The 14,981-nt window shown below is 40.3% G+C and overlaps 1 protein-coding gene across 2 annotated transcripts in view; it reads left to right on the top strand.

Moving 5' to 3' along the window:
- Positions 1-14,981, top strand: part of cenpf (centromere protein F) — a 59,960-nt gene that overhangs the window by 13,591 nt on the left and 31,388 nt on the right. For both annotated transcript variants that reach the window (XM_055639746.1, XM_055639747.1), the window contains exons 4-7: positions 1,799-1,911; positions 3,226-3,326; positions 4,776-5,058; positions 6,778-6,980. In XM_055639746.1, coding sequence (XP_055495721.1) covers positions 1,799-1,911; positions 3,226-3,326; positions 4,776-5,058; positions 6,778-6,980 — 700 coding nt within the window. The remainder of the gene's footprint in view (positions 1-1,798; positions 1,912-3,225; positions 3,327-4,775; positions 5,059-6,777; positions 6,981-14,981) is intronic.

The following is a 14,981-nucleotide window of genomic DNA, read 5'->3' as shown; positions in this document are numbered from 1 at the left end:
GCAAGATCAGGAACACTGGAGATCGAGGTCTGAAACATACAAGCTGACTATTGCAGCCTGAAACTCACCGGGGGCTCTGTTTCCCACTACCTTTAATTCATTGGGTTCATTCAAATGCATTATATTATATTTTAATATAGCAAGAAATTAATTGGATGGGTGTTGGGTATTCGTCCAACAGTGCAGAAACTCTGCTGGCCATGGCACGACCAAAGTCCCATGGCTGCCAGAAATAAAAGAAGAAGAACCTTAGTCCTACCACAAGGTGGTGCCATTTAAATTCACTTAGCAGTTTGAATTCAGTTGAAACTGGAGTCATTTCTTGGATTAACAGTAGAATTATTGGGTCACACAACATAGAAACATACCCTTTGCCCCTCCATGTCTAGGCTGACCATCGTACCCTTCATTACTAATCTCATTCACCAGCACTTCTTCTGGAAACTTCAATGCCTTGGTGATTCAAGTACTGATCTAGTTTAAATGTGATCATTTAAAGATATTGTCACCACCTTACATGAGACATGGCAGCAGCATTAGGCCATTCGGACAACAGAACCTGCTTTGCTATTCAAACATGGCTGATCTATTTTTCCCTCTCAACCCCATTCTCCTGCCTTCTGCTTGTAACCTTCAATACCTTTACTAATCAAGAACCGATCAATCTCCGCATTAAAAATACCCAGTTTCACAGATTCTCCACCCTCTGGCTGAAGAAATTTCATGTGCACGCAATACGTTCCAGATTGCATATGTCTTTCTGTGTGAAAAATAATTCATCAGTTCTCTTCTAAACCTTTTACTCACCTTAACCCTATGCACTCAGGTTTTGGATATCTTCTTTATGTGGAAAAGTGTCTTGCAATCCACTCTACCTATATCCCCCACCATTATGTTGTATAACTATCTGTGCCTCCTTCAGCCTTCTCTCCTCAAAGGAAACAACCCCAATGTAGATGTTTTAACGTTTCTGATTTCCTTTTATGTCTTCAATGTAAATTAGCACTTAAACATATCTGGTTATGTTGGTAAATGTAAAGACCTGGAACTCTATGATATCCAATGGTAGGATGGGTACTACACTTCAGTTCCTCTGCTGTAATGTGAGGAAAAACCATCACGCTTTCAATGGCTAATCAGTATTCAGTAACTCCTATTGAGGTGCATCATATGGAATTCATGTTGAATTCATGTATGTCAAGAAAACCTATGGACTTTCTATTTCTTTTGAACACAAAATGCAGCCATTTCGGATATCAGAGTTCATTTGGAACTGTATCTCAGCAAGGAGTTGTTGTATTCAGATTAAAGAAAGGATTAAATGACTGAAGAAGAAAATGGTCTCTATCGTCATAATGATGTGACTTTTGCTGTCTTTTCCATTTTATTTATTCTCCTTATGTAGTAGAATGTATGTGGTGAATGGATATATATACTCTTTTTGACGTAGGCTGCACTCACAATCAATTCATAAGTAATGAGATTATAAGCAGTCATTTGTGAGTCTTTAAATGAAATTCGTAACTACATATTTTGCATTTGCTCTCTTTGAAAGCCAGGAAATTAATATTAACAAAATATTGTATAAATGTATTAATAAGCAAGAAAAATTAAGGGATCCATATTTGTTCAAATTATTTTTATTAAGTACCTTAATTATTTAGCTGAACTGCATTTAGGAATTTTGTTTTATCCTTCAGTTACTGTTGAAATGAAACTAAGAATTATTACAGGTCGTGTAAATGGAAAGACAGTTAGATCTTACTGCCCTCTAACACCTGCACTCTTGGTTTTATAGATACAGATCTGAATTCGAGCGATGCCAAACAAATGCAGTGCCTGCAGATGTATCATTTGGAACACCAGAAAAGAAGCTTTCTACGTCCCCAACACCAAAAAAAATTGTATCTGGTATGCTTGGGGTTATATTTCAATATTGTAAAGATTTTAACGTAAAAAATCACATTGAGTCATTCGTTAACATAGTGTGTAGAATAAACCCAGTGAGACGAGGCCTTTGTGTCTGCTTTTTAAAACATCAATTCAGGATGAAAATACATTCACATTCAGAATGTGAATTAATGGAATGTGCAAAAAGTTAGTTCATGTTTTACGAATCAGATTTATAACTTTTTTGAGTGCATTTGGATTTCCAAATGCTGTTTGATCGTGCCTTTATCAAAGGCTTGTCAGAACTATTGGAAACAAAAGAGGCATAGGATACAAAGGAGATTTGTGGTGAATGGTTGCTTCATTCACTAGAGGAAGGCGATTGCGCTTCCTGGAGCTTGGTGCTGAGACATGGATAAATGGCAAATTCAACTGTGCAGGGGGAAATAATTATGATATAGAGACCACACAAAATTTGAAAGTAGTGTGAAAAATTAGGGAAATGGTGTTTGACTTCAAACAGTCGCAATGTTGACAAAATGGACAGATGAAACTTAATACCAGAGGACATAGGTTCAAGGTGAAAGGGAAAAGATTTAATAGGGATCCGTGGGGTAACCTTTTCACACAAATGGTGGTGGGTGTATGGAACCATCTGCCAGAGAAGGTAGTTGAGGCTAGGACTATCCCATAGTTTAAAAGACAGTTAGACAGGTACATGGATAGGACAAGTTTGGAGGGATATGGACCAAGCGCAGGCAAGTGGGACAAGTGAAGCTGGGACATTGTTGGCCGGTGTGGGCAAGTTGGGCCGAAGGGCATGTTTCCACACTGTATCACTATGACTAATACAGGGGCGTGTGAAATGATACATTTTGGTAGGATGCATGAGAAGAGGCAATGCATTTATAGAGATTATACTTTAAATATTATAAAATGTAGATTATAGGCATAAACATGATGTGAAGGATGGCCTGGTTTTTACTTTCTTTGAATCTATCTGTTATCGGGTTATAAATAGAGCCCGTGCTTCTGAGACAATTAGTTGATGAACATATTCTAGGCAATCTTTCAGCAGATTGCAAGATAATTATAAAGTCTTTGTTGTGCTCTGCCTAATACCTGCTGTTCTTGTGCTACCGCAACTTTTTGAAAAGGAAATCAAGTGGTACGTTTTTAACCACAATAAAATCCACAATTGTACTGCTATTGCATAATGTGGTAACTACTGATCTTGCATGCTACACTCAAAGGCTTTAATACTATTGTGTCGTTTTGAGAAGGAAAGTTGAAAAAGCTTGATTTGTTCTTAATTAATTTGTTTTCACTTAATAGGTTTACCAGACTCAAAATATAGGGAACTACAGGAAAAATATAATAAGGAAGTGGAAGAAAGAAGCCGATTGGAAAGACAACTGGACACAATTCAGGCGAAGGTAAGATTAGTCATTGTCCATGAAAGAGAATTTGCTGACAATGCAGTAAAGGGTGGAGGGCGGGCTCTACTTGGAACATGAATGATTCCACATTACACTTTTTTTCCATACCCTATCAGTTAAAGGGAAAGGACAAAAAGAACTGAGCTCAATATGTGCTTGCTCTCGATAGCCTCAATTGAATCTGTCTCCGCGAGCCTGTCAGTGCGTTCCAGATGATTTGTTAGCTGTATACAAGGCAAGCTACTCTTCAACACAGATTGCAACAGTGACCATTTGCATTTACATAGCTTCTTATCCATAGCACAATGCCCCCAAGATGTTCAATAAGACCCAAATCAATGTGAACTCCCAAGAATTTCATTACATTTGTTCCCAATTTCCACCTTGGTCTCACTTTCGCCTGTTCCAACTTTAACAACTTTTTTTCCCTGGCATCTCCATTTCATGGGATAAGTTAACAACTACTATCATCTCCAAGTCAACGTATTCTCTTGGAAACCTTCTCTACACTTTTTTCTACTCTGCTACTTGGAAGAACTCTTCCATTCTCTCAGTTCCTCTGTCTTTGTCACCTTTAACGCCAATTATTTTCATTTCCACAGACTTGGTTAACCCTCTCCCCGAGTTGACTGGGTTCTCATGATCATTCTCAACCATCAGACTGACATTCTTTTCCCTCGGTGTCTTTCCCACGAAACCACTGAAGTTACCCTCCAGGAGAAGGACTTTCTCAATGTAGGCTTATAGCACTGTAAAGGGTCAAGAGTAGGCTCAAGGACTGTTCTCATCCTGGTCACTCCCTCTTCTCCTTGCTCACATCAGACACGAGGTTCAGAAGTTTGAAAAGGCAGGCTTCCAGATTCAGGAAGAGTTTCTAAAGGGTCCACTAAAGCAGAAAGATGTATCAATATTACTCTACTCAGGAACACTGATGTTCAACTGCACGGCGCCATTATTTTGGAGTTGTGTAAAGGAGGTCCTCAGTCTTACTGTAATGGATAGGATAGGCTTAGAAGGCTATCTGCCAAATGTAGGCAGGTGGGACTAGTGCAGCTGGGGCATGTTGGTCGGTGAGGGCAAATTGGGCCAAAGGGTCTTTCAAAGCTGTATGACTAGTTTCTTCCCAGCTATTTTCAGGCAACTGAATGGTCGGTCCTCATTGTGTAGAGGGCAGTCCTGACCACCCATCTATCCTATTAGACACTTTTGAATTATATTATTGGACCTCAATGTGAAATCTTGCACTAAATGTTGTACTCTATCTTCTTTATTTGTACACTGTGGATGGCTCGATTGTACACGTTCGTATCTTTTCTTCGACTGGATAGCACGCAAACAAAAGCGTTTCACTGTACCTCAGTACACGTGACAACAATAAACTAAACTAAACATTGTTGTAGTAGAACATTTCTGAAATAAAATGTATTATTGTTTTCAATTTTGCAGTTGGTCAACCAACCTCAACCTCAAAGCTCCATTAGCCAGCGGAATGTTGCGCGGCATCCGTCTGCTTCTGCGGGGTTTCCATGGCAACAAGATCAAACTCCAAGTCAGCATTCACTGAAGACCCCGTTAAAGGGCGTTGCCATGAATTTTCAGTGGGAACAGGAAGAAACTCCCTTCAAGCACCATCCCAAGTCTTTGGAAATGGGCACCCATTCTACAGGAAGGTTTAGCAATACCACAGACAGTTCAAAGCAGGTGGAGCAGCTAAAATTACAAAATCAAGGTATTGTAGTAACCAGCAAAGACAATTTTCTAATAACTGCTCATAAGGGAATTCTCAAGTTATAAGGGAAGCCGCTTCCTGTAGCTTTTTTTTAAATGCAGACTCTATGCACATAAATATGAATTGCTGAGAGGGATATGGGTCAAACCCAGGAAAATAGGACTAGCAGAGATGGGCGTCTTGATTGACACAAAGGTAGACCAAAATGCTTGAGAAACTCCGTGGGTGAGGCAGCATCTATGGAGCGAAGGAATAGGTGACGTTTCGGGTGGAGACCCTTCTTCAGACTGATGTGGGGGGGCGGGAAGAAGAAAGGAAGAGGCGGAGACAGTAGGTTATGGGAGAGCTGGGAAGGGGAGGGGAAGGAGGGGGGAAAGCAAGGACTATCAATATATTGGTAATTGAAACACAACTGGTGGGGCAGGGGTACATAGAACATAGGGATTAGGGGGAGTAGGGAAGGCCCTTCGGAAAGCAAGGACTATCAATATATTGGTAATCCAACTGAAACACAACTGGCGGGGCAGGGGTACAGGGTTGCAGCTGGTAGAGCTGCTGCCTCACAGCAACAGAGTGCCTCACAGAGACCCAGGTTTGATCCTGACCTTGTGTGCTGTCAATATGGAGTTTGCAAGTTCTCCCTGTGACAGCTTGGATTTCCTCAGGGTAGTCCCCATATTTTCCAGCTTTCATTTAAAATATCACTCATGTTAGTAACAAAAATTGAGTTGATCTTATGATATTAAACTGGGTTAACTATCAACAATCCAAGGTTTTCCTCAAATTGTCCTTCTCCCTTCTCTTAAACATGGTACAATGTACTGTAAATGGGTATTTTTCACCAATGAATCAAGGTGGAAAAATTAGCATTGGTCAAGCTCCGTGGTCAAATATACTGCAACTTCTCCCCAATATTAGCCATTCCGAATTTTCTCTTTGTGTGATAGTATCTAATGTACAATATTGATGGACGGCTTTGTTTTTTCAATTGAAGACCTGCAAACTAAAGTTTTGGATCTAGAATCTCGATTTGAAGCTAAGCAGAAAGAAGTGAAAAATCATCTGAGCAAGCTTGTTGAAATTCAATTTCAATTTGAGAAAACTAAATCTGATCTTTTCGAGAAAGAACGCAAACTCTCAAAATGCCATGAAGAATTGGCCAAGATGACTGGACAGTGTGAGCAGAGCAATAGCAAGGTATGATAGACTGAATTAATTCACTCTCATAAGTTTCTAATTTATAAACCTTTCGACTTGGATACATATATTCTGTGAATTTGCGATAACGTTGAGATAATTTATTCCATTTTTACTTTCCATTCAGCATGTACTATTGGAATTACTTTGTACAATATTGTGATACACTTTCCGTCTGATGCCCTGTGTTTAAATTTGATAAGTGATCCATGTCCCTCAATTCCCTGCAAATCCATGTGCCAATCTTAAAAGCTTAAATGTCACTATTGTATCTGCCTCCACCACCACCCCAATGGCAATGTGTTCCAGGCACCCATCGGGAATTATCGCGTTTTTAATCGCGTTTTCAATAAAGATAAAAAAAGTCAATAATGCCTTACTTTTTGATGTACAATGTACAGCGAGCAATGAACGCGAAATAATTACCCGATATTGGTTAATTTCTCCTCAATATTAAATCGTTTCCTTTGTGTGACGGTCTAATATACAATATTGATGGACGCTTTGTTTTTTCAATTGAAGAACTGCAAACTAAAGTTTTGGATCTGGAATCTCGATTTGAAGCTAAGCAGAAAGAAGTGAAAAATCATCTGAGCAAGCTTGTTGAAATTCAATTTCAATTTGAGAAAACTAAATCTGATCTTTTCGAGAAAGAACGCAAACTCTCAAAATGCCATGAAGAATTGGCCAAGATGACTGGACAGTGTGAGCAGAGCAATAGCAAGGTATGATAGACTGAATTAATTCACTCTCATAAGTTTCTAATTTATAAACCTTTCGACTTGGATACATATATTCTGTGAATTTGAAACGTGAGATAATTTTCCCCATTCACTAACATGTACCTTGGGATGTACTTTGTACAATATTGTGTCCTTTCCTGACTGTGTTTAAATTTGATAAGTTGTCGGTCCCTGCAAATGGGTGCCAATCTAAAGCTCCAGTGATCTGCCTGCCCCACCACCACCCCAATGGCGTTGCACCCACACCACCCCTCTGTGTGTCAAAATCCCCTATACTATTTTGAGTACTGCACTTGCTTAAGGTTGTCCTGGCCTTCAGAGAGTGCAAAAAAAATTCATAAGAATCGTAACAGCAATAACGTACCAAGTGTGTGCAGAAACAGGAGTTGTCCTGCAGAGCAGAGAATGTTAAATTGGGTTTCAATTATTGGTGTTCAAAATCACAAATAGGTTTGGTAAATTACATATAAGAAAATTACTTCCTTGGAATAAAAGTCAGTAACGTGAAAAATGAACTTGAGACAATATGAGGAAAAATATATTTCCTTTTTGCTGTGAGGTGTAACGAAATATATGTAGGATTTACAGATTTGGACCAATTAATGGATAAAGCACATGCTGAAGAGCACAAATAACTATTTATTAAAGCAAAATACATAAAACAGAAAAAACTATCAATAAAGTAACAATTCAAAATATTCGATTCTTCTGTCTGGCTGTCACCGCACACACCACGGCCCAATCTCTCTCTCTCTCCCTCTCAGTGAAGTTCTCTTCAATCTCTCCCAAAAGGTGAAGCTCTGTTCTAATGGGAGAAGTATACACTTATATAATAACTTTTATCTCTATAAGAATAGCAGGTGAAACCTGTCAAACTAGCTATCCTCCTTGGTACCATAATGGTGTGCGTTATGTGTCCTATCAGACGTCAAGCCAGTCTCGGATGTCTATCGGAAGACAAAGCTTATCTTAGCGACCTTGCAGGTGGCCTCATGATGTACTGGTCCCTTGGAGTTAGCCTAAGCATTTTTCGAAAACATCTACCTGTTTTCCTGAGCAGGGTTTGAAATGTGGTGCTGCTAATTTAGCAGTCAACTCAATTTTAGCTGACATAGTCTGTTTAACCATTGCATTACATTCCACCCCTTGGAGTTGTAATGTAATTAGCACCCATCTAACTGCATGTTACTGAGTATACAAGTGGAAACAATAATAGTCAGTAGTTCATTATAAAATCATCAGTTCCAGAAAAATATGTCAGTTCCAGAAGATTGATATCCTCCAGGTTCTGATTGTCTCTCTTCATCAGTTTCATGATAATCCCTTCTAGATTCAATCATCTGGTACGGTTGTTGGAACCGAACAGTCACCATCACGTGCTGATCACAAACAAGTGCACAGTCTGACAGCCATGTTATCTGAAAGCCAAAGTAATACCGGCTCTTATTGCCAGTAAAATATCTTATTTGCTCTGCGTAGTTTTTCCTGAATCTAAACAAACCACCACTGGCTATCCTTGTGTTAATACCCAAATTACATTACCTTGCCCATCCGCAAGAAGGGTTATTTAGGTGTTGCCTCCATACCATCCTACCCCACCCCCCTGACATTTTGGAAGCTGGAGCATGAGTGGGAGTAGGCATGAAGTTGGTGCAGTTAGAATTCATCGTGCTCTGCATTGGTGAGCCACCCATCAAGGGACAATTGTTCAAGTTATACAAACCTTGAGGCAAAACAGACAAACCATCTTTTCTGGGTATGGGTAGGCGTAAGAATCATAAATCTGTTTCTTAAGCAGGCCATTCATCCGCCTCATTCATGCCTGACGCTTGAGGGTTGTGAGGAATGTGTAACAACCAATGTACACCACTGTCAGATGCCCATCCTCGTACTGTCTGTCCTGAAAAATGGGATCCATTGTCAGACTGTATTTCAAGACGGTCTCCTTAGTAGGATATGAGCTGCTGAAGGCCATGGAGGCTATTATCCTGATCAGCTTGACAGAAGTCATTGACATCAAAAGGCCAGAGTATGTGTCAACCATTGTTAAAATATATTAGTATTTTTGTTGCTTGGGAAGTGGACCAACATGGCCGACTTGCTAAATCTGAGCATGGCTGCTCCCTCGCTTAATGTGTGCCACTTAAATAATGGATGTTTTTAAACTCTTTGGCAGACCTAGCACTGACCCACACTCTCTAACTTTGTCAAAGGAGAGCGACAAAAGTCTCTGTTTAGCCCACTGCACAGTTCCTTGATTCCTAAATGTCCAGAAGTCTCATGTGCCCATACACACAGAGGGCACTGTTCTTCCTCAATGGTTTCTACTGATTTTACTTGCACAATCTGATCCATGATGTTATTGTGCAAAGTCACGTCAGAGTAATTGTTCATGTGTGTGCTCACATGACGGACAGTGATGGGCATGCAATCAGACTTTCTCCCTAATATCTTGCCAGATGGTCTTGCCCCAAAGAGGCTTTCTTGCAATGTTCTAATACTTCTCCTTCTACTTCGGTAACCATGCAGCCATGCTCTTGACGACAGCCCAGGAGTCAGTGTAGATATCAGCTTCCTTGTCTTCTTCCTCCAGTACCAAGTGGACTGTGACCAATTCTGCATATTGGCTGGAACCTTCAGAGCCTTGTTGCTGTAAAATCGTCTGTGTATCAGGGTTAAAAGCTGCTGCCTTCCAGCATCACTCTCTGTTTCTCCATACTGCAGACCCTCTGTGTACCATGCATTTCGTTGCTGACCATATGGATAGTTTGCTCAGTGGTGCCCACCATTTAATTGGTGAGTCTGGCAAGCAAGGGACTGTGGCCAGGTCAGGATCTGCAGACTGAGGGGTTTCAGCAACTTGCTCGTGTAAATTGCTGACACCATCCACGCCTTTGGCAGCTCTTTCAGCAATGTACCTTTTCCATTTAACAATTGAACTGCAGCTTCCAAATGGATGGGTGGGGGTCTCGGAAAGAATTATGATAGGAAGGTCCGGTCATAGGAGGGCCTTGCCATCCCCTGTCTGTCCTTCATTTTCTACCAGTGCCCAGTCGGACAGTGCACAGCAGTTGTTTTTCAAAAAATGTGCAAGGAGTGGCTGCATTTGGCAGCTTGCGTGACCTGGGGCACTGTCCGACTTTTCTGTTGCTGCCAAATAACAAAGTCTGAATTTACTGAGGCTTGCAATTCAAATGGAGCATCTATCTCTCGTGGAGGAAGTGGCAGGGCCTGGGCGATGGCTTCCTTAGCAGTATCAAAAGCCCGCTGCTGTATGTGGTGCCATTCGAAACAAGCTTTCTTTTGAGTGACGGCGTGCAAAGGTTGTACAGGTGCACAACCTTTTATCCGAAAGCCTTGGGACCAGCCGCTTGTCGGATTTCGGACATTTTCGGATTTCCGAATGGAAGATTTTTAGGGTAGATTAGGTAGCGCAGGCGGCTTGAAAAGTCTGGAGCGGCTGCCTCCTCCCCGGAGACCGGGGAATCATTGTAAATCATTGCATAAATGTTAGTCAGTTAGTTTGGAGGGATTTTATGTGGTGGTGGTGAAGGGGGAAACTTTGATTCTTAGTCCCCTACCTGGTCAGCGACTCCCAACATCGAGGAGCTGGGGGCTCCGTCCGGCCACGGGCGGCGCCAGTTGTAGCTCCGACCCCGGCAACTCTACCCCTGGCTGCGAGGTGCTCCAAATCCAGCGCCGCCCGCGGCCGGACGCCCGCAGCCCCAGCTCCGCGAATGTTGGGAGTCGGCAGCCACAGCGCTCCGGAGCTTACCGCACGGCGACCCGGTAAGGCATTGCCCGCTCCCCGCTGGTATCCCAGCGCTGCGATGCCGCCGACTCCCAACATTTGCGGAGCTGGGGCTGCGGGCGTCCGGCCGCGGGTGGCGGTGGATTTGGAGCGCCTCGCAGCCAGGGGTAGAGTTGCCGGGGTCGGAGCTACAACCGGTGCCGCCCGCGGCCGGACGCCCGCAGCCCCAGCTCCGCGAATGTTGGGAGTCGGCGGCCACAGCGCTCCGGAGCTTAGGGGACTAAGAATTAAAGTTTACCCCTTCACCCCTCCCTTCACATAAAAGCCCTCCAAACTAACTGACTAACATTTAAGCAATGATTTACAAATGTTTATGTGTCTCCCCGGTCTCCGGGGAGGAGGCAGCCGCTACAGTAGTACAGACCTGGGTTGACCGTGGGTCGTTTCGGGTCAAGTTTGGCGCCAAACGCGAGCTTTGGTGTGCAGACGACATCCTGGAAAAAATGGCCGGTTTTCGGAGTTTTTCGGTTTCCGGAACTCCGGATAAAAGGTTGTGCACCTGTAATAGGATTGTCAAATGTGGTATGTGATGCTTCCAGTAGCCGAGTAGCCCGATAAATCGCTGAGCTTCCTGTTTATTTATGGGAGCCGCTATATTAAGAATTTTGTCTTGAAAAAAGGAAAGACAATCGCTCTATTGTAACACAAAACTCCGCAAAAAAGGATATACCAACCGTGTTTTAAAAAAATATATATTTTATACCCCCCGTTACCAGATTCTGGTACCATTTATATTTTAAATTACTATTGCACCTTATGCTTGTAATAGTTCCGTAAATGCAGACCACGTCTTTTGGAAGTGGTCTGCTTTGCCTGCTAGGAGGAGTCTCATCTCTTCCAAGTGTAGTGTTTCGAACATGTTTGAAATCCACATTTTTATTGTTGGTATTGGAGCATTTTTCCAAAATTTGAGTATAAGCTTTTTTCCCCATTATTAGCCCGTAATTAAGTAAGTTCTTTTGAAACACATTTAATTCGGGGTTACCTTCCGATATTCCAAAAATGATCCATTCTGCTTTTGGTACAAGTTTTATTTTAAATAATTTTGTGAAGATTTCAAATATTTTGTTCCAGAATTTTTGAATTTTTATACAGAAAACAAAAGAGTGCGCTATGTTAGCTTCTTGTGACTGACATTTATCACAAATGGGTGAGACATTGGGGAAAAGTTTATTTATTTTAGTTTTTGAATAATATAGTCTGTAATGTTTTGTATTGAATTAGAGTATGTCGTACGTTGATCGAGCATTTATGCACATATAGTAAGTGTTTATCCCAGCTCTCTTTTGAAATTTTTATAGCTAGTTCTTGTTCCCAGTCTCTTCTAATACCATCGGTTGTAGGTATTTCTATATTTAAAATAATGTTGTATAAGCATGATATTAGATTTGCTGATTCAGCCTTTGTCTTCATGACTTCATCCAATACGTCTGGGGGCATGTTATGATAGTCTTTTGTGTATTTTTTCAGATAGTCACGGATTTGAAGATATTTAAAATATTGATTATTTTTCAAATTATATTTCCGTTGTAATTGTTGAAATTATAATAATTTTCCTAATTCATTCGGCTCCGAGCGTTTTGATTCCCATTCTTTCCCATTGTGTAAATGATTTATCTATAATTGAGGGTTTAAACAACGGGTTATTGACTATTGGCATTAAAAGAGATAGATTTCTTAATTTTAGATTCTGTTTTATTTGTTTCCAAGTTCTAATTGTGCTATGTATCATTGGATTTTTATTATAATGTTTGTTATTCAGATTCATTGGGGAGAAGAGATTCGCTCCTGTATTACATGGAGAGCAGTCCTCTCTCTCCATTACAATCCAATCCACCTGCTGGGCAGAGTTGTCCAGCAGGTGAATCATATTTTTAATATTTACTGCCCAATTATAGTACATAAAGTTAGGGAGCGCTAGACCACCCATCTCTTTTGGTTTACTAAGGTGTGCTCTTTGTATTCTGTGGGATTTGTAATCCCATATAAAATCTGTAATGTCTGAGTAGTTTTTTGAAAAACTTTTTTGGAAGATATATTGGAATTGATTGAAATAAATATAGGATTTGTGGGATCATTTTTATAGCATTTATTCGACCTATTAAAGACATCGGGAGCGTTTTCCAGAATTTAATTAGATTATTTAGTTTCTTAAGTAAGGGGCTATAATTGGCATTAAACATAGCGTGATAATTTCTAGTGATTTCGATTCCTAAATATTTAAAATTTTCTGTGGCTATTTTAAAGGGGAATTTCAAGAGATGTGTTGAGTCTTTCGGTTTTATCGACATAGTTTCACTTTTGTTCCAGTTTATTCTGTATCCTGAGAAAGATCCAAAGTCCTCAATTAGATTTAATATGTTTGGTATACTGATTTGGAGTTTTGTGATATACAGTAATACATCGTCTGCGTATAAGGATATTTTGTTATTTGAATATTTTGTATTATAACCGTAAATATCCGGGTGTGTTCTAATTTTTTTCAGCTAAAGGTTCAATTACCAGAGCAAATAATGAACATCCTTGTCTATTGCCCCTTGTTAATTGGAATTTCGTAGATAGTATATTATTAGTTAATATTCTAGCCGTGGGTTTGTTATATAATAATTTTATCCATGCGATGAAGCTCTCTCCCATTTGAAACCTTTGCAATACTTTAATCATATAATCCCATTCTACTTGATCAAACGCTTTTTCTGCGTCCAATGAAATGATAGATAACTCTTGTTCTTGAGGTTTGTGAGAGTGCATTATGTTAAACAGACGTCTCGGGTTATTAAATGAATGTCTCTTAAGTATAAATCCCGTTTGATCCTCATTTATTAATTTACTAACATATTGACTTGGTCTTCGAGCTAGTGTTTTCGCTAATATTTTTTGATCCGTATTTAACAAAGCAATAGCTCTATATGAGCCTGGTTCTTCTATATCTTTATCTTTTTTAAGTATTAATGTGATCATTGATTCTGCTAGTGTTTCAGGTAAGATTTGTTCTTTAAAAGCGTATGTATACATTTTCTGTAGACGTGGTGTAACTATGTCGTAAAAACATTTGTAAAATTCATTACTGAATCCGTCTGGTCCTGGTGTTTTTCCATTCTTAAGTGTGTTTATTGTGTCTTCTATTTCCTTAGCTGTAATTTGTGCTCCCAGTTCCTCTTGTTCCTTCAATTCTAGTTTTGGAAGGTTACAATTGTCGAAAAATTCTGAAACTTTATTATTGTCTATTAGCGTTTCGATGTGTATAAATTCTTGTAATATTGAGCAAATCTTTTATTGATATCATTAGGTAATTTTAATAAATCCCCTCTATCTGATTTAATCTTTAAAATTGCACGATCTTTTTCCCGTTTTTTCAGTTGGCGTGCCAAACGTTTATGGGGTTTATCCCCAAATTCGAAATGTTCTTGTTTTGTAATTTGGAGTAATCTTATAATCTTCTCTGATAATAATTTATTTAGCTTAAATTTCAGTATAGTTGTGAATGTTGCTCATTAAATAACTACAGTACTGATACTCCATATTAACAGCATTGATTTGCCATTAAAATGAATTCTGTAATAACGTGTCAGTGACAATCAAACTCGTTTTAATGTTTCACGTGTTCAAAATTTAATTAATCCATCTTTATGGATTAAAACAAATAATAACACTGGGAATTAAAACATATTTGAATGCATTCCGTTATCAAACATAGTCAATCTGAAGACATTTCCAGCACAATAGGGTCGAGGGGGTGGGGGTGGTGGTGTATGAATCGGTGTGGATTGGATGGATTGAGGCAGGGGAATTAGTGAGTGTTGGTTGGAGTAGGTAAAAATATGAGGGGAGAGCGCGGGGGATGTCAGTGGGGTTGAATGGGGGGGATCTGTGCAGGATGGATGGAGGGAGCAGTGCCGGATGAAGGGGTGAGCAGTGCAGGATGGATTGGAAGGGGGTCAGTACAGGATGAATTGGGGGACCAGTGTAGGATTGATGGGGAGTGGCAGGAGAATCAATGCGAGGTGGCTAGGGAGATCAGTGCAGGATAAATAGATGGGGGGGGGGGGAGTGGGGAGCACAGGGAATGTCAGTGAGGACTGAATAGGGTGATTTCACGAAAGGTCACTGGAGCGTAGATCCTGACCCACGTGACCGCAAATTTTAACTGGAGGACACTCGTCACTTCCGGT

This window comes from Leucoraja erinacea, chromosome 8 (genome assembly GCF_028641065.1).
Source record: "Leucoraja erinacea ecotype New England chromosome 8, Leri_hhj_1, whole genome shotgun sequence".
NCBI classification, from domain to species: domain Eukaryota; kingdom Metazoa; phylum Chordata; class Chondrichthyes; order Rajiformes; family Rajidae; genus Leucoraja; species Leucoraja erinaceus.
Note: the sequence above shows the minus strand (reverse complement) of the source record. Positions and strands in the feature narration are given on the sequence as shown.